Genomic DNA, 22,625 nt, shown 5'->3' on the forward strand with positions numbered 1-22,625 from the left:
ATTACAGCTGTGAGGAGGGATGATATGTTAGAGGTATCATCAAATGAGGCTGTGTGGGTTGAACTGAAAAATAAAAAAGGGGTGATCACACTGCTGGGCATGTATTATAAACCCCCAAACAGTGGGAGGGAGATAGAAGAGCAAGTATGTAGGCACATTTCTGTGAAGTTCAAAAACCATAGGGTAGTAAAAGTAGTGGATTTCAACTATCCTAATACTGATTGGGACAAATATAGTGTGAAGGGTATAGAGGGTGTGGAATTCTTAAAATGCATTCAAGAGAACTTTTTTAGTCAGTATGTAGCAAGCCCAACACGACAGGGGGCGGTCTTGGATTTAGTTTTGGGGAATGAAGCTGGGCAGGTTGAAGGGGTATTAGTGGGAGAGCACTTGAGTGCCAGTGACCATAATTCAGTCAGATTCAAGTTGGTTATGGATAAGGACAAGAATAGGCCTGGAATAAAAGTTCTGATTTGGGGAAAAGCTAAATTTGCTAAGTTAAGGAGTGATTTAGCCATGGTGGACTGGAAACAGTAACTTGTGGGTAAATCAGTGTCGGAACAGTGGGAGGCATTCAAGGAGGAGATCTGGAGGGCTCAGGCCAAAGATGTGCCCTTAAAGAAAAAGGGTGGGAATAACAATTCTAGAGCCCCCTGGATGTCGAGGGGCTTACAGGGGAGGATAAGGAAAAAAAGGGAATCTTATGTCATATACCAGCGGCTAAATACTGTAGAATCTTTGGAGGAATAGAGAAAGTTTAGAGGTAAAATTAAAAAGGATATTAGGAATGCTAAGAGAGAGCATGAAAAATTATTGGCAAGTAAAATGAAGGAAAACCCAAAGATGTTCTCTAAATATATTAAGAGCAAGAAGATAACTAAAGAAAGGGTAGGGCCATTAGAGATCATGAGGGTAATCTGTGTGTGGAGGCAGAAGATGTTGGTGTGGTCCTTAATCTATTTTCACTGCTTTCGAGGAGGAGTGTGAAATTCTGGATAAAATAAACCTAGTGAGAGAGGAGGTATTAAGGGGTTTAGCAGCTTTGAAAGTGGATAAGTTCCCAGGCCTGGATGAAATGCATCCCAGGCTGTTGAGCGAAGTAAAAGAGGAAACAGCAGAGGCCTTGACCATCATTTTCCAGTCCTTTTTGGATTTGGGCATAGTGCCAGAGGACTGGTAATGTGGTACCCTTGTTTAAGAAGGAAGAAAGGGATAGGCCAAGTAATTACAGGCCTGTCAGCCTAACCTCAGTGTGGGAAAATTATTGGAAAAAATCCTGAAGGACAGGATAAATCTACATTTAGAAAGGCAAGGATTAATTAGGGACTGTCAGCGCGGATTTGTTAAGGGAAGATTGTGTTTGACTAACCTGATTGAATTTTTCGAGGAGGTAACCAGGAGGGTCGATGAAGGTAGTGTGTAGTGTATATTGACTTTAGCAAAGCTTTTGATAAAGTCCCACATGGGATCCAGCGCAAAGTGGCAAGTTGGATCCAAAATTGGCTTGGATGTAGGAAGCAAAGGGTAATGGTTGATGGATGTTTTTGTGATTGGAAGGATGTTTCCTGTGGGGTTCCGCAGAGCTCAGCACTGGGTCCCTTGCTTTTTGTGATATACATCAATGATCTAGATCTGAATACAGGGGGTATGATTAAGAAGTTTGCAGATCACACTAAAATTGGCTGTGTGGTTAATAATGAAGAGGAAAGTCTTGGATTGCAGGAGGATATTAATCTACTGGTCAGATGTGCAGAACAGTGGGAAATGGAATTTAATTCAGAGAAATGTTAGGTAATGCACTTGGGGAGGACTAATAAGGAAAGGGTATACACATTAAACGATAGGCCACTTAGAAGTGTTGATTAACAAAGGGCCCTTGAATGCTTGTCCACAGATCCCTGAAAGTAGCAGGCCAGGTGGATAAGGTGGTTAAAAAGGCACCTACGGAATGCTTGCCTTTATTGGCCGAGGCATAGAATACGTGGAGGCCCCCATCAGCAGCAGGTCGGGGCCATAAAAGGAGCGGCATGTGGTCCTGGGAGCAGCGTGGAGGCAGGCCACTAGCAGGTACAGCACGAGCTGGTGCAGGAGGGCAACGGCAGCGAAGAGTGACATCAGCAAGGTCCAGGTCGGTGATTGCCGCATGGGCAGACACAGCAGGAGTGGCGAGAGACTATGGAGGGATGTGATCGGGGCCCAGGAGAGGTGTGAGTTCAGGACATGGGGCCCAGGGGCAGCACGGGCCAGCCCACATTGCGATATGTGTGCGCACTAGGTCCGTGCAGCAGAGCTGGTCTCCAGTCGTCTTGGATAATCCTTGCCACTGCACCAAGACCTAGCTCTGTCAAGCCCGTGTGGTGGCTGGCGTGCAACGGCCACCACACATTAAAAAAATCCACGCACAGGCATCTTCCAACCTTGAGGATGTAGTTTGGGTTCTTCATTCGAAACACCTGTGAACTCATCCTTTTTTGGGGCGTGGAAGCAAGTCATCCTCGTTTCGAGGGATTGCCTATGATGATGAGAATACAAGAGCAGGGAGGTTATGCTTAAATTGTATTATACTCTGGTTAGGCCACAGCTGGAATACTGCGTGCAGTCTGGTCGCCTTTATTTTAGGAAGGACGTGATTGCACTGGACAGGGTGCAGAGGAGATTTATGAGGATACTGCCTGGAATGGAGAATCTTAGCTATGAGGACAGATTGGATAAGCTGGGTTTGTTCTCTTTGGAACAGAGGAGGCTGAGAGGAGACCTGATTGAGGTGTATAAAATTTTGAGGGGCCTGGATATAGTGGATAGCAAGGGCCTCGTTCCCTTGGTGGAGGGGTCAATTACGAGGAAGCATAGTTTTAAACTGGTTGATGGAAGTTTCAGAGGGGATTTGAGGGGAAGCTTTTTCACGCAGAGGTTTGTGGGGGTCTGGAACTCACTGCCTGGAAGGGTGGAAGAGGCTGAAACCCTCACCACATTTAAAAGGTGCTTGGATGGGCACTTGAAGTGCCATAACCTGAAGGGTTACGGACCTAGAGCTGGTAAGTGGGATTAGACTGGATAACCTCTTGTTGGCTGGCGCAGATACGATGGTAAGTACTGCAGGGAATCGAATATGGCCAGAGTGATCTCCTGAACTAGTTTTGATCGCCTGGATGGCTCTGAGAGGAATTTTCCCACATTTCTTTACCCCCAATTGGCCTGGGTTTTTATCTGTTTTTTGCCTTTCACGGGAGATCGCATGGCTCCGGTTGGGGTGAAGTGTAAAATGTTGCGATGCATGTGGTGTCGCAGTTGTGTGGTTGGGCCGGATGCTCTTCACCTGTCCGCCATTGTTCATAGGTTTATATGTAACCTTCCGGGCTGCTGACCGAGGGCCATGTAGCTCTTTAACGGCCGGCACGGACACGATGGGCCGAAATGGCCTCCTTCTGCGCTGTAAATTTCTATGTTTCTCATGAGGACTGTAACCTGGAGGATGCCTCAGTGCCAGTTTCAACTAATCAAGGAGCTATGCAGGGGGAGGAACTTAACACAGTCACAATCACTAAGGAGGTGGTACTCAGTAAGATAATGGGACTAAAGGAGCATAACTCCCCTGGCCCTGATGGCTTGCATCATAGCTTCTTAAGAGAAATAACGGCAATGATAGTGGATGCATTGGTTGTAATTTACCAAAATTCCTTGAATTCTGGGGAGGTCCCAGCAGATTGGAAAACTGTAAATGTAATGCCCCTATTTAAAAAAGGAGACAGACAAAAAGCAGGAAACTATAGACCATTTAGCCTAACATCTGTGGTTGGGAAAATGTTGGAGTCCATTATTAAAGAAGCAGTAGCAGGACATTTGGAAAAGCATAATTCAGTCAGGCAGAATCATCAAGGATTTGTGAAGGGGAAGTCATGTTTGACAAATTTACTGGAATTCTTTGAGGATGTAACAAACAAGGTGGATAAAGGGGAACCAATGGATGTGATGTATTCGGACTTCCAGAAGGCATTTGACAAGGTGCCACATAAAAGGTTACTGCACAAGATAAAAGTTCACGGGGTTGGGGGTAATATAGTAGCAGGGATAGAGGATTGGCTAACTAACAGAAAACAGAGAGTCAGGATAAATGGTTCATTCTCGGGTTGGCAATCAGTAACTAGTGAGGTGCCACAGGGATCAGTGCTGGGACCCCAACTATATACAATCTATATTAACGACTTGGAAGAAAGGACCGAGTGTAATGTAGCCAAGTTTGCTGACGATACAAAGATGGGAGGAAAAGCAATGTGTGAGGAGGACATAAAGAATCTGCAAAAGGACATAGACAGGCTAACTGAGTGGGCAAAAATTTGGCAGATGAGGTCATGCATTTTGGCAGAAAAAAATAAAAGAGCAAATTATTATTTAAATGGAGAAAGATTGCAAAGTGCTCCAGAACAATGGGACCTGGGGGTACTTGTGCAAAAAAAAAGGTTAGTATGCAGGTACAGCAAGTGATCAGGAAGGCCAATGGAATCTTGGCCTTTATTGCAAAGGGGATAGAGTATAAAAGCAGGGAAGACTTGCTACAGTTATACAGGGTGTTGGTGAGGCCACACCTGGAATACTGTGTGCAGTTTTGATTTCCATATTTAGGAAAGGATATACTTGCTTTGGAGACAGTTTAGAGAAGGTTCACTAGGTTGATTCCGGAGATGAGGGCGTTGACTTATGAGGAAAGGTTGAGGAGGTTGGGCCTCTACTCATTGGAATTCAGAAGAATGAGAGGTGATCTTATCGAAACGTATAAGATTATGAGGGGGCTTGACAAGGTGGATGCAGAGAGGATGTTTCCACTGATAGGGGAGACTAGAACTAGGGGGCATAAGTTTAGAATAAGGAGCTGCCCATTTAAAACTAAGATGAGGAGGAATTTCCTCTCTCAGAGGGTTGTAAATCTGTGTAATTCACTGCCTCACAGAGCTGTGAAAGCTGGGACATTGAATACATATAAGATAGAGATAGATAGTTTCTTAATCGATAAGGGGTTATGAGGAGCAAGCAGGGAAGTGGAGCTGAGTCCATGATCGGATCAGCCATGATCGCATTAAATGGCGGAGAAGGCTCGAGGGGCCATATGGCCTACTCCTGCTCTTATTTTTGATGTTCTTATGTTCTTATATTAAGTATTCTCATCTGTTTAAATGTTTCCCATTGCCATTATTCCATTTGCCAGGCTTTCAGATCATGGCTTTCAACTAGGAAGTGCCCTTGAAATAGTGGATGCATTGGTGGTCATTTTCCATAGACTCTGGATCAGTTCCTATGGATTGGAGGGTAGCTAATGTAACCCCACTTTTTAAAAACAGAGGGAGAGAAAACACAGGGAATTATAGACCGGTTAGCCTGACATCGGTAATGGGGAAAATGTTGGAACCAATTATTAAAGATGTAATAGCAGTGCATTTAGAAAGCAGTGACAGGATCGGTCCTAGTCAGCATGAATTTATGAACGGGAAATCATGCTTGACAAATTTTCTAGAATTTTTTGAGGATGTAACTAGTAGAGTGGACAAGGGAGAACCAGTGGATGTGGTGTATTTGGACTTTCATAAGGCTTTTGACAAGGTTCCACACAAGAGATTAGTGTGCAAAATTAAAGTATATGGTATTGGGGGTAATGTATTGACGTGGATAGAGAACTGGTTGGCAGACAGGAAGCAAAGAGCAGGAATAAACGGGTCCTTTCAGAATGGCAGGCAGTGACTAGTGGGGTGCCGTAAGGTTCAGTGCTGGGACCCCAGCTATTTACAATATACAATGATTTAGATGAAGGAATTGAATGTAATATCTCCAAGATTGCAGATGATACTAAGCTGGGTGGCAGTGTGAGCTGTGAAGAGGATGCTTAGGGTGACTTGGACAGGTTAGGTGATTGGGCAAATGCATGGCAGATGCAGTATAATGCAGATAAATGTGAGGTTATCCACTTTGCTGGCAAAAACAGGAAGGCAGATTATTATCTGAATGGTGATAGATTAGGAAAAAGTGAGGTGCAACGAGACCTGGGTGTCATGGTACATCAGTCATTGAAAGTTGGCATGCAGGTACAGCAGGCGGTGAAGAAGGCAAATGGCCTGTTGGCCTTCACAGCGAGAGGATTTGAGTAAAGGAGCAGGGAGATCTTACTGCAGTTGTACAGGGCCATGGTGAGGCCACACCTTGACTGTGTGTACAGTTTTGGTCTCTTAATCTGAGGAAGGACATTCTTGCTATTGAGGGAGTGCAGCGAAGGTTCACCAGACTGATTCCCGGGATGGCAGGACTGACATATGACGAAAGACTGGGTCGACTAGGCTTATATTCACTGGAATTTAGAAGAATGACCGGAACCAATGTCCTAGGGGGAGTGTTTGCTAGTGCTGTTGGGGAGGAGTTAAACTAATATGGCAGGGGGATGGGAACCAATGCAGGGAGACAGAGGGAAACAAAAAGGAGACAAAAGCAAAAGACAGAAAGGAGATGAGGAAAAGTGGAGGGCAGAGAAACCCAAGAAAAAGAACAAAAAGGGCCACTGTACAGCAAAATTCTGAAAGGACAAAGGGTGTTAAAAAAACAAGCCTGAAGGCTTTGTGTCTTAATGCAAGGAGTATCCGTAATAAGGTGGATGAATTAACTGTGCAAATAGATGTTAACAAATATGATGTGATTGGGATTACGGAGACGTGGCTCCAGGATGATCAGGGCTGGGAACTCAACATCCAGGGGTATTCAACATTCAGGAAGGATAGAATAAAAGGAAAAGGAGGTGGGGTAGCATTGCTGGTTAAAGAGGAGATTAATGCAATAGTTAGGAAGGACATTAGCTTGGATGATGTGGAATCTATATGGGTAGAGCTGCAGAACACCAAAGGGCAAAAAACGTTAGTGGGAGTTGTGTACAGACCTCCAAACAGTAGTAGTGATGTTGGGAAGGGCATCAAACAGGAAATTAGGAGTGCATGCAGTAAAGGTGCAGCAGTTATAATGGGTGACTTTAATATGCACATAGATTGGGCTAGCCAAACTGGAAGCAATATGGTGGAGGAGGATTTCCTGGAGTACATAAGGGATGGTTTTCTTGACCAATATGTCAAGGAACCAACTAGGGGGGAGGCCATCTTAGACTGGGTGTTGTGTAATGAGAGAGGATTAATTAGCAATCTCGTTGTGCGAGGCCCCTTGGGGAAGAGTGACCATAATATGATGGAATTCTACATTAGGATGGAGAATGAAACAGTTAATTCAGAGACCATGGTCCAGAACTTAAAGAAGGGTAACTTTGAAGGTATGAGGCGTGAATTGGTTAGGATAGATTGGCGAATGATACTTAAGGGGTTGACTGTGGATGGGCAATGGCAGACATTTAGAGACCGCATGGATGAACTACAACAATTGTACATTCCTTTCTGGCGTAAAAATAAAAAAGGGAAGGTGGCTCAACCGTGGCTATCAAGGGAAATCAGGGATAGTATTAAAGCCAAGGAAGTGGCATACAAATTGGCCAGAAATAGCAGCGAACCCGGCGACTGGGAGAAATTTAGAACTCAGCAGAGGAGGACAAAGGGTTTGATTAGGGCAGGGAAAATTGGAGTACGAGAAGAAGCTTGCAGGGAACATTAAGACGGATTGCAAAAGTTTCTATAGATATGTAAAGAGAAAAAGGTTAGTAAAGACAAATGTAGGTCCCCTGCAGTCAGAATCAGGGGAAGTCATAACGGGGGACAAAGAAATGGCAGACCAGTTGAACAAGTACTTTGGTTCGGTATTCACTAAGGAGGACACAAACAACCTTCCGGATATAAAAGGGGTCAGAGGGTCTAGTAAGGAGGAAGAACTGAGGGAAATCCTTATTAGTCGGGAAATTGATGGGATTGAAGGCCGATAAATACCTAGGGCCTGATGGACTGCATCCCAGAGTACTTAAGGAGGTGGCCTTGGAAATAGCGGATGCATTGACAGTCATTTTCCAACATTCCATTGACTCTGGATCAGTTCCTATCGAGTGGAGGGTAGCCAATGTAACCCCACTTTTTAAAAAAGGAGGGAGAGAGAAAACAGGGAATTATAGATCGGTCAGCCAGACCTCAGTAGTGGGTAAAATGATGGAATCAATTATTAAGGATGTCATAGCAGCGCATTTGGAAAGAGGTGACATGATAGGTCCAAGTCAGCATGGATTTGTGAAAGGGAAATCATGCTTGACAAATCTTCTGGAATTTTTTGAGGATGTTTGCAGTAGAGTGGACAAGGGAGAACCAGTTGATGTGGTGTATTTGGACTTTCAGAAGGCTTTCGACAAGGTGTCACACAAGAGATTAATGTGCAAAGTTAAAGCACATGGGATTGGGGGTAGTGTGCTGACGTGGATTGAGAACTGGTTGTCAGACAGGAAGCAAAGAGTAGGAGTAAATGGGTACTTTTCAGAATGGCAGGCAGTGACTAGTGGGGTACCGCAAGGTTCTGTGCTGGGGCCCCAGCTGTTTACACTGTACAATAATGATTTAGACGAGGGGATTAAATGTAGTATCTCCAAATTTGGTGATGACACTAAGTTGGGTGGCAGTGTGAGCTGCGAGGAGGATGCTATGAGGCTGCAGAGTGACTTGGATAGGTTAGGTGAGTGGGCAAATGCATGGCAGATGAAGTATAATGTGGATAAATGTGAGGTTATCCACTTTGGTGGTAAAAACAGAGAGACAGACTATTATCTGAATGGTGACAGATTAGGAAAAGGGGAGGTGCAACGAGACCTGGGTGTCATGCTACATCAGTCATTGAAGGTTGGCATGCAGGTACAGCAGGCGGTTAAGAAAACAAATGGCATGTTGGCCTTCATAGCGAGGGGATTTGAGTACAGGGGCAGGGAGGTGTTGCTACAGTTGTACAGGGCCTTGGTGAGGCCACACCTGGAGTATTGTGTACAGTTTTGGTCTCCTAATTTGAGGAAGGACATTCTTGCTATTGAGGGAGTGCAGCGAAGGTTCACCAGACTGATTCCCGGGATGGTGGGACTGACCTATCAAGAAAGACTGGATCAACTGGGCTTGTATTCACTGGAGTTCAGAAGAATGAGAGGGGACCTCATAGAAACGTTTAAAATTCTGACGGGTTTAGACAGTTTTGGTCTCCTAACTTGAGGAAGGACATTCTTGCTATTGAGGGAGTGCAGCGAAGGTTCACCAGACTGATTCCCGGGATGGTGGGACTGACCTATCAAGAAAGACTGGATCAACTGGGCTTGTATTCACTGGAGTTCAGAAGAATGAGAGGGGACCTCATAGAAACGTTTAAAATTCTGACGGGTTTAGACAGTTTTGGTCTCCTAACTTGAGGAAGGACATTCTTGCTATTGAGGGAGTGCAGCGAAGGTTCACCAGACTGATTCCCGGGATGGTGGGACTGACCTATCAAGAAAGACTGGATCAACTGGGCTTGTATTCACTGGAGTTCAGAAGAATGAGAGGGGACCTCATAGAAACGTTTAAAATTCTGACGGGTTTAGACAGGTTAGATGCAGGAAGAATGTTCCCAATGTTGGGGAAGTCCAGAACCAGGGGTCACAGTCTAAGGATAAGGGGTAAGCCATGTAGGACCGAGATGAGGAAAAAATTCTTCACCCAGAGAGTGGTGAACCTGTGGAATTCTCTACCACAGAAAGTTGTTGAGGCCAATTCACTAAATATATTCAAAAGGGAGTTAGATGAAGTCCTTACTACTCGGGGGATCAAGGGGTATGGCGAGAAAGCAGGAAGGGGGTACTGAAGTTGCATGTTCAGCCATGAACTCATTGAATGGCGGTGCAGGCTAGAAGGGCCGAATGGCCTACTGCTGCACCTATTTTCTATGTTTCTATGAAAGAGGATCTCATAGAAACATATAAAATTCTGACGGGATTGGACAGGTTCCCGATGTTGAGGAAGTCCAGAACCAGGGGTCACAGTCTAAGGATAAGGGGTAAGCCATTTAGGACCGAGATGAGGAGAAACTTCACTCAGAGAATTGTGAACCGATGGAATTCTCTACCACAGAAAGTTGTTGAGGCCAGTTCGTTAGATATATTCAAAAGGGATTTAGATGTGGCCCTTACGGCTAAAGGGATCAAGGGTTATGGAGAGAAAGCAGGAATGGGGTACTGAAGTTGAATGATCAGCCATGATCATATTGAATGGCGGTGCAGGCTCGAAGGGCCGAATGGCCTACTCCTGCACCTATTTTCTATGTTTCTATGTTTCTAATCCACATTGTGGAACCATACCTCAGACTTCTTTACCCTTACTAAACTCTTGACAGTTTTCATAAGTTCATGAATAACTGAGCAGAAAATAAGTGTTCCTTCTTTTTTATTACCACCATTTTATAAGTAAACATTAGCCATTGTACTCTTTCTACACACCATATTTTCCCTGTCTGTTTAAACATGCATTTCTTTCTCCTATTCTACTGCTTCTCGGAGGTGCAACCCGAGAGCCAGCACCATGAGAGGTAGTTGGTTGTCCTTATGGAGCAAAAGACTCATGTGGCTGAGGTGGCCTTCCTCCCATGGCAGTTTGGTCCTGGTTGGGACGTACTGTTGGCTGCATCTCTGTTGCTTGTGCCTGAGCCGCCTGATCTCACTTTCTACGTGCCACTTGCGTGGAGCTCTGAGGGGATAGGCAAGGTACTTGGCTTGCGCTGCCTCTCCTGCGAAATGGCATCCTCATGCAGGTTGACTCCATCTGTCGCTGTTCTACTGGGCCCAGGATTTGTGTGTGTACTGCAGAGTGGCAGATCTAATTGCAGCTATCAGATTCTAAAAGCCCTGAGAGACAGTGGCTTGTATCCTGGCTCCAAGTGTCTTACAGCCGGATTCTGACTAACGTGTCTCTTACTGCTCCAGAGACACAGTATATGCTTCTGCAATGAGCTGCCGGCACTGTCACTGCTGACATGGCAGCTCGCCGATATGGGGGCTGTAGGATATTTGGCAGCTCCTCTGTGGAGCTGGACCAGAAATAGGGTGGGCCATGCAGGGACTGGCAGAAGATTGGGATTTTGGGGGCTAGGCAGAACATTAATGTAGAAGTTTTGTTAAGGACTGCTGGTCAGGCTGCTCTCGACCAAGTATCAATTGGAGGAGCTGGCGCAACACACATTCCACCCTTTGGTGCCTGAAAATTGCATCAGGTTCCTATGTGTGTAATAGGACCCTGATTTGCTTGCCTAATGAGGCGCCTCCCTGAAACAGGTGGGAGTGATTGAACACCATGTGAATTTTCAGCTGATCAGAGAGAGTCAGCATGGATTTGTGAAAGTTAGGTCATGCCCGAAAAAACCTGATTGAATTTTTTGAGGAGGTGACTAAAGTAGTGGAGAGGGGAATGTCTATAGATGTTATCTATATGGACTTCCAGAAGGCATTTGATAAAGTGCCTCATAAGAGACTGTTAACTAAAGTAGAAGCCTGTGGAATTGAAGGTAAATGATTGACCTGGTTTGGAAATTGGCTGAGTGACAGGAGACAGAGAATAGGGATAATGGACAGGTACTCTAATTGGCAGGATGTTACTACAGGTGTCCCGCAGGAATCTGTGTTGGAGCCTCAGCTATTCACTGTATTTATTAATGACTTAGATGATGGGATAGAAAGCCAATTTCCAAATTTGCCGATGACACAAAGATAGGCGGCATTATCGGCAGTGTAGATGAAAGCATAAAATTACAAATGGATATCGATAGATTAAATGAATTGGCTAAACTGTGGCAAATGGATTTCAATATAGGCAAATGTGAGGTCATCCACTTTGGACCTAAAATGAATAGAACAGGGTACATTCTAAATAGTGAAAAGCTAAAAACAGTGGAGGTCCACTGAGACTTGGGGGTCCAGGTACATAGATCATTAAAATGTCATGAACAGACACAGAAAATAACGATGCTAGATCAATTGTTAATTTTAAATCTGAGATAGATAGATTTTTGTTAACCAAAGGTATTAAGTGATAAGGGCCAAAGGTGGATATATAGAGTTAGGTTGCAGATCAATCGTGATCTCATTGAATGGCGGAACAGGCTCGAGGGGCTAAATGGCCTGCTCCTGCTCCTATGTTCCTATTCTTTATTTGCACTGTGATGCTCAAGACCACCTGCTATGAATAAAATGTTATCAGTAACATTTGACACAACACATTAAAGAGATTTGCTCCTCTGTAGAAGCACAAAGTGAGAACTGTGGTTTGATTGATCTGTAAAGTTTCAATCATCACCCCTTTTTGGGCAGCATCGCTATATTTCAAACATCAGACAATTTATTACTCCTCTTCAGATAGCAAGATACAGCACTCAACGAGTACAGCTAAGGCTTTTGGAGATACTGTGCTTGCATTCTTGTTTCTTGTGCATACTTGGATAGAACAATACGAGTAACACTAATTGTCCACTATATTACCTACTAAGCATCAGTTGAAGATTTAACCGGAATCACTCGCTATGTAGCCAACTGCTGCATTCCTGATGCAACTGAGGCCTGCCAGATTGCGTAATTTAGCATGGAGCCCCGGCAGCAAAAATAAAAGCGGCCTGGTTTTTATTAGCTGGCCACTTCCCCAAAATTATCAACTTTACACATGTTGCCATTCATACAGCTGGTCATAATCTGGGGCCACATATGCAAAGGAAGGGCTTCTAATCCTTCATTCTGATAATGTTTTGCAATAAGCAACTCTATATCCTTTGTATCAGGGATGTCACACTGGATTACAAATAAGCTAACGTGGCTATTTTCATAAAAGTCTATAAAATGAAACTGAATAAACACAGATGATTACTTCTATCAAAATAACCAAGTAAATGGCAGCCAACATGGTCTCAGAAGGGGGAGGTTCTGTCTGATCAACCTTCTTCACATTTTTGAGGTATTGACTTCCCAAGTGATTTTGCAAAGCTTTTATGGTGCGTTGTATCTGGACTTAAGGAAAACCTTTGAAAAAGTCCCACACGAACAGCTGTTGCTGCACAAGCTAAACTGTCTAGACAGACATTGCCTGAGCATCCTAATCACCACTCACTGCACAGCTGTATTTATAGCCTAGTTACCAGAAGTGGTGATTAAGTAGTTCATTGATTCCTTGAAAATTTGAAAATGACCATCAGTGCATTGACCGGTTTCTTCTCAATGAGGCATAAATCTGATTGCAGGAAACCCAATGCTGCCATCAGTTTAGGCTGGTGATATTCATGAACAGAAATGAGTGACCTTTAATAATTATTTCCAAAGGAGGAAATGATAGTCATTTGTGTAAATCCAATCTAGAATCCTGAACTCAAAAGGTAAAATTTGGCTTATATTTTCCTTTCAAATGTCCTCCACCTATCTTTTCCCCTCTCTTCCACTCTTGAAGGTGTCGACTCCTTGTTGGGGTATGGTTCCACAGATGCAGGACACTCTCAGTTACTTCACATAAGAGCACATTCTAGATATATGATCCTTAATGGTGCATTTTGGTAGGCTAATTTTTCATGAGGGGCATCATAGCTGAATTGAATCCTATCCTTAACCGCCTAGAATGCATGCACACTTCCAGCAGCAGTTGCTGGATAGTAATCAGGAGCAGAATCAAAGCCAACTGCTCTTCAGTCACACGAGGGTCAATTGTTGCAATCTGATCAATAACCCTGCTGAGAACAGCACAGAACGGGAATGAAACTTGGGACCTTCCTGGTGTGTGGTTTTATTTGTTCTCGGGATATAGGTAACACTGGCGAGGCTGCATTTATTGCCCATCCCTAGATGCCCTGAGAATGTGGTAGTGTGCCTTCCCCCTGTGGTGATGGTGCTCCCTCAATGGTGTATGGCAGGATATTCCATGGTATTTACCCAGCAACAATGAAGAAATGACGATATATGTCAAATTCAGGAATATTACTGGCAGGCACCCACACCACTATGAATGCCTTTTGGGTGTCTAACAGAGGGGTGGGGGAGTGAAATGTGGTGCTGGCCAGCCTCTAATGTAACTGCCAGCATCACCCGTCAACAAGATTTTTTTTTACACAGTCCCATTTGACCTTCATTATCAGGGGCCGATCTAAAAACTGGAGGCAGGAGTTGAAGGAGTTTGCTTGGGTGTTCAGGTCTTGATCCCCAGGTGAATCCCACATCTGCCAATCCAAGTACCAATACTACCGGATTCATCCTGAGGTACACGTTGCTCAACGGAAAGGAGGCCAAGGATGAGGAGGTTTCTGGTGTCAGAATTCCTTCCCCTTGGTCCCACCACAACAATTGGTCATGTTTGGAGCTGTCAGAGGTCTGTCCCAAAGAGGCCTCAACAGAAACTATCAGTAAAGATGGGGACCTGAAAGCCCCCGGCTCCATGCACTCCCCAACAGTCTTACACCAGAAGGGCCCATGGATTTTCGTGGTTAGTGTGTTAGGCCACTCGGGGCCAAAATTGCCCCTTTTTTTTTTAAGAGCCGTTACTGCCTCAATTGCCCTCTTTTATTTTTGGAACAGTGTACGGGACCGCTCCGGCCATCTTCCCGCCCCATCAGGCACGCGCCGACCCCTTACCAACCGGCGGCGAACCCCTTTCCGCCCCGAGTGGGAGATTGCCCCGTGGGAGCAGATCGGCCACTGCTCAGTGCCCCTAACAGCTTTCCTCGGCAGGAAGCTCCTTATGGCTGGGAGGCATGTGCACCCTTAAAGGGAAGGACGCACTGCTGTGGCTGCCATTTTATTTTAATTGTCGGCCGACTCCGAAGTTGGCCCGACAATGGTGGCCATGGGTTCGGCCAGGCCACCAACAGGCAGCCTCTTGGGTACTGGACCGCTGGCCCGGCCAAAACCCTCCCTGGTGGCCCAGTGGGTGCCACTAAAGTGGCTGCAGAGCTCGCAGCAGCCCTCCCCTTTAACTGAAGGGGAGGGACATTGTGACGCATCAGCATTGACATCATCAGCGGGTAAGTGCGCCCAGTTTGGGGAGGAGGGCAATTTCGGCCCCCTAGTGTGCTTGGCCACACAGTGGTGGGAGATGGGCTTATATCTGCAGTTGCCAACATACTAAATTCTTCATCCCAACTGTGGCATTCTGGAAAGGTATGTCTCTGCCCACAGAAGGGAAACATCAAAGGGACAATCACCTCAGATCTCTTGCACATCTGGGTGCTGGACATAGTAGTGCTAGATATCTCCTTTCCCACATTCTCTAGGGATCTAGCTGAGTTTCCAGTTCATCTTCTGGGATAGACACATTGGGGCTAATTCTGAGTTTGGGCAATAGTGTAAAATGGGAGATTGTGAATTTTCTGCCCATTGTATGGCCAGCCCAATTTTCCATCCATCCATATGTGGTGTATAATGGGGCGAGGCGGGAGGCGGCCTAATCTCCAATCAAGGGGGCATCCGATCTTCGACCCGGGGGGCGGGGGTTTGTATGGCTGGGGGGGGCGGGACTGATGGTGAGGAATCTTGTGGGTTGCGGGAGAAGCACTCCTGCTCTCCCGGCCCGCAAGCGTTTTCTGCGAGGCTGTCCTTGCCTCGCTGCAGCTCCCAAGACCCAGGAACCTGACCGGCCATAATTAAACCTGCATAGCAGGTTAAATCCAAAACATCCAGCCTCATTCTAACATTTAAAATGCCAACCCACCTCCTGGGAGCGGGTTGGCTGCCGTTCCCCCTCCCGCCTCCGTTAAAACCGAAGTGGGTGGATTGCGGGCGGGTTGGGGTCAGGATTCAGGTTTTTAACATTATAGCCTCCCGCCTGACCCCAACCCACCCATTTTTTGGGATAAAAATTCCTCCCTGTGTCTTTTTTTTAAACACAACAACTGGATCTGCTTCTTCCAATTTATAATTTTAAAACCATTTAAACCCATATGGCTCAACTTGGACCTTAAGTGAACAGCTTCACAGTTTCAACTAGTTAATCGTTCATTGGAAGACAGTCACTTTGTGGAAGATTTTTCTTCATTAACGTATAGCTGTAACAAGACTTACACTTTCTCCTCAGATATCGATGAGTGTGCTGATGGTAGTTCCCATGGATGTGGAGAACATACCGACTGTATCAATGTCCCTGGATCCTATGAGTGTGAATGCCAGCGTGGCTATGAAATTCCAGAGGGTGGGAGCACATGTGTTCGTAAGTGTTTTTAGATATCTTTACGTGAATAAGTTAATTCTTTTTGACCTTTTGACTGTGCTTGGCAACTAATAAACACCAGATTTTGTAACCAATCTTTTAAACAGTGACATCACTATAATTCCGATGCTCATCCTTATCCCAAAGGACCTCTAACAATATTGGGTCGTATGGGATCATTTTAACAACATTACATATGTGCATAAATACTGAACACTTCTAATAGAATGCAATAATAGACTGTTCAGTTGAAAATTGCTCTGATCCAAAATGGGTTTATGAAAAGTGAGAGAAAAAGGCAGCTTTTTACTCATTATGTCTTGTTAAACTGCAATCATCTAAAAGTCATGCCAAATTATCTGAGGGAAAGAATAATCAAAACAGGAGCATTTAACTCCAGGACAGACCTGGAGTGCATGATCTTAGTAGAGTCTAAGGCTTCAAAGTAGCACTGCTGCAGAAACTGAAATGAACAGTACAAAGGAGGTTTCTTCCCAGCTTGGGTTGCTAACTCTCCACAATTGTCCTGGAGTCTCCAAGATTAAAAATTGATCGCCTGGACACTGCTGCAAGCAACACAGAAGAAAAATCATAGGGGCAATATAAAAATCGTGTCTTTTTTTTCAAGAAAATAACTTTCTTTGCTAGTTATATAAATATTGGATAGGGAAGCTGGAGGTCATGTGATGAAATCTCCAGGAATATGTCCAATCAGAGAAGGCAACCCTATTCCCAGAGCGTTTGGTCATCTTTGCCAGTTCAGCAAGAGGAGGAAGAAAGGATGACCCAGGACCAAAGAGGTCACAGCTGGTGCATAACTTACACTAGACAGTGGATGTATCTCAATGGAATTAGCTACCTGGGCATGATGGCAAAATAGTATCAGGTAGTCCCTCGTATCGAGGATGACCCACTTCCACACCAAAAAGGGATGAGTTCACAGGTGTTTCAATGAGGGACCTAACATTCTAGGTCCCGAACAACATATTGAAGGGTGGAAGATGCCTGTGCGTGGATTCTTTTAACCTGGGGTGGCCGTTACACACCAGCCACCACATGGGCTTGACAGAGCTAGGTCTTGATCCAGTGGTAAGGGTTAATCAAGACGACTGGAGACCAAGCTCTGCTGCACGGACCTAGCGTGCACACATGCTCCTACTATTCATAGATCGCAGTGTAGGCTGGCCTGTGCTGCCCCTGGGCCCTCGCCTCTCCTGGGCCCCGATCTCACCACTCCTCCGCCCCGATCAAAAATGGAGCAGTCAGTAACAGGACATCAATTAGTCTCTTATCTTGGAGACATCAAATTTCGACACACTGTTATTTGAAATATCAAAATATTAAACTCCAGCCTAGTTGAAAGGTTACTAACATCGGCAGAAACTAACGGCAACTAACATAATGAACACGATTCAGTAGGGATGTGAATAACAGCAGAATCCAATCCCTGCAGTCACTTGTGAACTCGCTGGTGTCTCAGCAGGTCGGATGACTGAGTGAATCCCTTCCCACACTCCGAGAAGGTGAACGGTCTCTCCCCAGTGTGAACTCGCTGGTGAGTCAGTAGGTTGGATGACTCTGTGTTGCGTATGCAATAACTCAGTAGGCTTAGTACCGTGAACTCAATCAGGTGCGACCTGACTCTACTTTATTAGCTCTCAAAGTGAGGATTAAACATGGAGGCTTTCTTTATATACAAGGGCTGCACGTGTGTGTCTGTGGCCCAATGACCTCTGACGGTCGCTCTCTCTGGTAGCAGGTAAACCCAGGCATACATACGTTACATCATTCCCTCACAAGATCTTGGTATCAGTCCTATTTACAAATTGAGATGGTCCGGGGGCTTTCCGCTCCCTAGTTGATCATCTCAGTTCAATTCTAGATCTGAGTGAGCTCTCCGAGTCATTCAAGACTTGAGGCTGGGTAGCCGATCTAATGGAAGTGGCAGTGTCCATGTCGGGGATTGAAGGTCCAGATTCATTGACAACAGCAGGGTCTTCTGATGGCTGAATATGAATCGGTTGGTCATTGATGGTGTCTTCAAGCTGTTCTGGTTCGTCTCTGTGCTGCAATTTCGCCTGATCAATGTGCCTCCTGCATGTTTGCCCATTAGTGAGCCTGACAATAAGCATCCCTGTTACCCTCCTGGGCCATAACAGTGCCAGTGACCCACTTGGGGTCTTGACCATAATTTAGCACATACACAGGATCATTAATAGAGATGTCACGTGACACGGCACTGCTGATGTTGACGTCTGTTTTCGACGTGATCGTTAAGCTCAGGGTGGACAAGCGAGAGCCTGGTCTTGAGACCTCTCCATCAACAGTTCAGCAGGGGGGACCCCGGTAAGCATGTGGGGGTCTCGTCTTGTAACTAAGCAGTATGCGTGACAAGCAAGTCTGCAAAGAACCGTGAGTTACACGTTTCAGGCTCTGCTTGATGGTTTGGACAGCCTGCTCCGCTTGACCATTGGATGTGGGTTTGAATGGTACTGACCTTACGTGCTTGTTACCATTGAGTCTCATAAACTCTTGAAACTCCAAACTCGTGAAGCACGATCCAGTGTCACAACGATGTCGGGCAGACCATGAGTGGCGAACATGGCACGAAGGTTCTCAATGGTGGCTATGGATGTGCTGGATAACATGATTGCACATTCTATCCATTTGGAATATGCATCCACCACCACCAAAATCATTTTGCCCAGGAAAGGATCCACATAGTCGATGTGGATCCTCGACCGTCGTTTGGATGGCCACGATCACAGACTTAGCGGAGATTCTACTGGTGCATTGCTTACATAGAAACATAGAAACATAGAAAATAGGTGCAGGAGTAGGCCATTCGGCCCTTCTAGCCTGCACCGCCATTCAATGAGTTCATGGCTGAACATTCAACTTCAGTACCCCATTCCTGCTTTCTCGCCATACCCCTTGATCCCCCTAGCAGTAAGGACCTCATCTAACTCCTTTTTGAATATATTTAGTGAATTGGCCTCAACAACTTTCTGTGGTAGAGAATTCCACAGGTTCACCACTCTCTGGGTGAAGAAGTTCCTCCGCATCTCGGTCCTAAATGGCTTACCCCTTATCCTTAGACTGTGACCCCTGGTTCTGGACTTCCCCAACATTGGGAACATTCTTCCTGCATCTAACCTGTCTAACCCCGTCAGAATTAACTGCATACAAGTGTTGCACTGATGCACACATGATTCCAAATCAGAGTCAATGCCAGGCCACCAAACGTGAGACCTGGCAATGGCCTTCACCATCACAAAAGCAGGATTGGTATGTGTAAATCCCATACAAATCTCTCCCTGCCTTTCTTGGGCATAACAACATGATTACCCCATAGCAAACAATCAGATTGAATGGATAGTTTGTCTTTGCGATGGTTATAAGGCTTGGTCTCATCACACACTTACCTGGGAATAGCCAACCAATCACCACTAAGGACACAATGTTTTACAACCGATAAGATCGGATCCTGGCTGGTCCAGCTCCTAACTTGTTGAGCAGTGACAGGCGACCCTTCACTCTCAAAGGCATCCATGACCAACAGTAGATCTGCAGGTTGTGGCGTTTCCACCTCCGGCGTGGGCAATGGTAAACGACTCAATGCATCAGCACAATTCTCAGTGCCAGGTCTGTGGCAAATGACATAATCATAGGCAGATAATGTCAGCGCCCACCTCTGGATGCGGGATGACGTGTTGGTATTGATACCTCTATGCTCTGAAAACAAAGATATGAGTGGCTTGTGATCGGTTTCAAGCTCGAAACGAAGCCCAAACAGATACTGGTGCATCTTTTTAACCCCATGTACGCAGGCTAAAGCTTCTTTCTCTACAATGCCGTAGGCTCTTTCCGCTTTAGACATGCTTCTCAACGCGTACGCAACGGGTTGTAGTTTGCCCAACTCATTGGATTGTTGGAGCACGCAATCAACCCCATGTGATGAAGCGTCACAGGCCAATACTAAACGCTTGCACGGGTCATAATGTACCAGCAATTTGTTGGAACAAAGCAGATTTCTAGCCTTCTCGAAGGCCCTGTCTTGAGATACACCCCAAACCCAGCTGTCGCCTTTTCTGAGCAGCATGTGCAGTGGCTCCAATAATGTGCTCAATTTAGGTAAGAAATTACCGAAGTAGTTGAGAAGACCAAGGAACGAACGCAGCTCCGTCACATTCTGGGGTCTGGGTGCATTTTTGATGGCCTCTGTTTTCGAGTCCGTAGGCCTGATGGCATCTGCAGCAATCTTCCTTCCCGGGAATTCGACTCCCAGTGCCATAAAGATCCACTTTGAATGTTTCAGCCTGAGCCCCACTTTGTCCAGACGACGTAGAACCTCTTCCAGGTTGTGCAGGTGTTCAGCAGTGTCACGACCTGCGACCAGAATGTCGTCTTGGAATATCACGGTTCTAGGGACAGACTTCAGTAAACTCTCCATGTTTCTCTGAAATATGGCTTGCAGCCGAGCGAATTCCGAAAGGACACCTGTTGTAAATGAACAGCCCTTTATGCGTATTGATGCACGGAAGTTTCTTCGACGATTTGACAAGCTCCTGTGTCATATAGGCCGCGTCAGATCCAACTTGGTGAACGGCCCAGCGAGACGTCTCAGGTCGGCAACAAATTCCACCACGTCCTGGCCCTCAGAACGAACTTGCTTGTAAAAGCGATATCTCGAGATAATGATGCCTTCTTTAGGTTTGAGATGGTCCCCAATCAGAGCATACAATTCCTCATAGGTCTTTTCCGTTGGACATGCAGGTGAGAGCAGATTCTTTATGAGGCCATAGATTTTTGGACCACAAACCGTGAGGAAAACCACCCTGCGCCTAGTACTTGTTGACCACGAAGTACTGGTGGAGGCGATCTGTAAAATCCTCCCAGTCTTCTCCCTCCACGAATCGCTCCAGGATTCCAATGGTGCTCATTTTTTTTGTGTGTGTGAAAGTTTGTATTGTGCTTCATCGCCAAATGTTGTGTATGCAATAACTCAATACCGTGAACTCAATCAGGTGCGACCTGACTCTACTTTATTAGTTCGCAAAGTGAGGATTAAACATGGAGTCTTTCTTTATATACAAGGGCTGCATGTGTGTGTCTGTGGCCCAATGACCTCTGACGGTCGCTCCCCCTGGTGGCAGGTAAATCCAGGCATACATACATTACACTCTGTGAATCCCTTCCCACACTCAGAGCAGGTGAATGGTCTCTCCATGGTGTGAACTCGCTGGTGTGTCAGCAGGCGGGATGACTGAGTGAATCCCTTGATGGCAAAATAGTACTTAGCAGAAAGATTGTTGATCAAAAGGGACCTGCAGGGACAGACGAACACCTGCTCCATATTATCTATGAAGGTCACAACTGCTCTCGGCTCTTATGCCACAAATCCTTCCAGGCACCCACAGGAAATATGTCTGGATCAATGGTAACTTAAAACATTGTATCGCCGCACACACAACTAGATAAAACGTAACATCAACAACAGTGGAAACAGCTAAAGTTTCACTAAGATAACTGGACATCATGGACCCTATGCACATAATCATTTGTGCACCCAGCAACAATCCAATGGCATACCTAAATATAATGGTCCATTTGCAGCTTTTGCTGACTGAAGGGCTATTATTATGATAGAAATCGAGTCATGATCTAATTGAATGATGGAACAGGTTGAATGGCCCACTCCCCTGTTCCTGTGTTCCTTTATTTCTATAAACGTGCTAATAGTATGCAACCAAAAAAGAAAATGCTGTTCCTGAGAGCATATTTATATGCAACAAAATTGCATGTTTCACAGAAACGCATTCCTGTGATTTAATGAATGCGCTGTAAGAAAAATTCCTAGAAAAAAGGATCATATAGTCAACTGAGTTTGTGGGAGGGCATTTCCGCAGTGGTTCTCTGATTCTCCACCACGTCATTAATGGAAGAGCCATGGAAACCCTGGAAGAACGATGCCTACACCAATTTTCCGGTGTTTCCGTGGCTCTTCCGCTGAAATTAGTTGGCCGAGCGGAAATTCAGCCTTTGTGTTTCTTGTTTTTGAACTTTAAATTTAACTGACATTCAGTGAAACAATAAAAAATGAAAAACTTTCAAGTAAAATACTGAATTATCTCTGAATTCACATACTCGTGTATTCTTAACTGATATTTTGCAGTTCAAGACTGGCAATCTGGCCATCATTTCCACTTCCAGCCTTCAGGGGATAGAGTGACTGTTATGTGTACCTATCTGTTGGTCTGCCCCTCTGTGCTTTCACGATGGTAGCAAATGAACTGAAAGGAGCTTTCACAGACTATTACCAAATTTTACAGACGAGTTCCCTAGAGGATATGCTCCTTTCCTTTTGATAAGTCTGATAACTCCATAGCTGCAGGAAGGGATGCAGGAAGAGATTTGTTGGTATTGTGTCTAAGCTTGATCTTATTTGTGACCCCAGGGTAAAAGGTTGCACGTAAATTGTTTTTACATATCCCGTTGAGA

General features: G+C 45.3%; 1 protein-coding gene across 6 annotated transcripts in view; it reads left to right on the forward strand.

Moving 5' to 3' along the window:
- The window catches only part of nid2a (nidogen 2a (osteonidogen)), a 208,028-nt gene that overhangs the window by 19,205 nt on the left and 166,198 nt on the right, over positions 1 to 22,625 (forward strand). For all 6 annotated transcript variants that reach the window (XR_011593109.1, XM_070879213.1, XM_070879214.1 and 3 more), the window contains exon 10: positions 15,993 to 16,124. Coding sequence is in view for 5 of the 6 variants with exons in the window: in XM_070879213.1 (XP_070735314.1) it covers positions 15,993 to 16,124 (132 nt within the window). In the remaining variant the exon portion in view is untranslated. The remainder of the gene's footprint in view (positions 1 to 15,992; positions 16,125 to 22,625) is intronic.

This window comes from Pristiophorus japonicus, chromosome 4 (genome assembly GCF_044704955.1).
Source record: "Pristiophorus japonicus isolate sPriJap1 chromosome 4, sPriJap1.hap1, whole genome shotgun sequence".
NCBI classification, from domain to species: Eukaryota; Metazoa; Chordata; class Chondrichthyes; family Pristiophoridae; genus Pristiophorus; species Pristiophorus japonicus.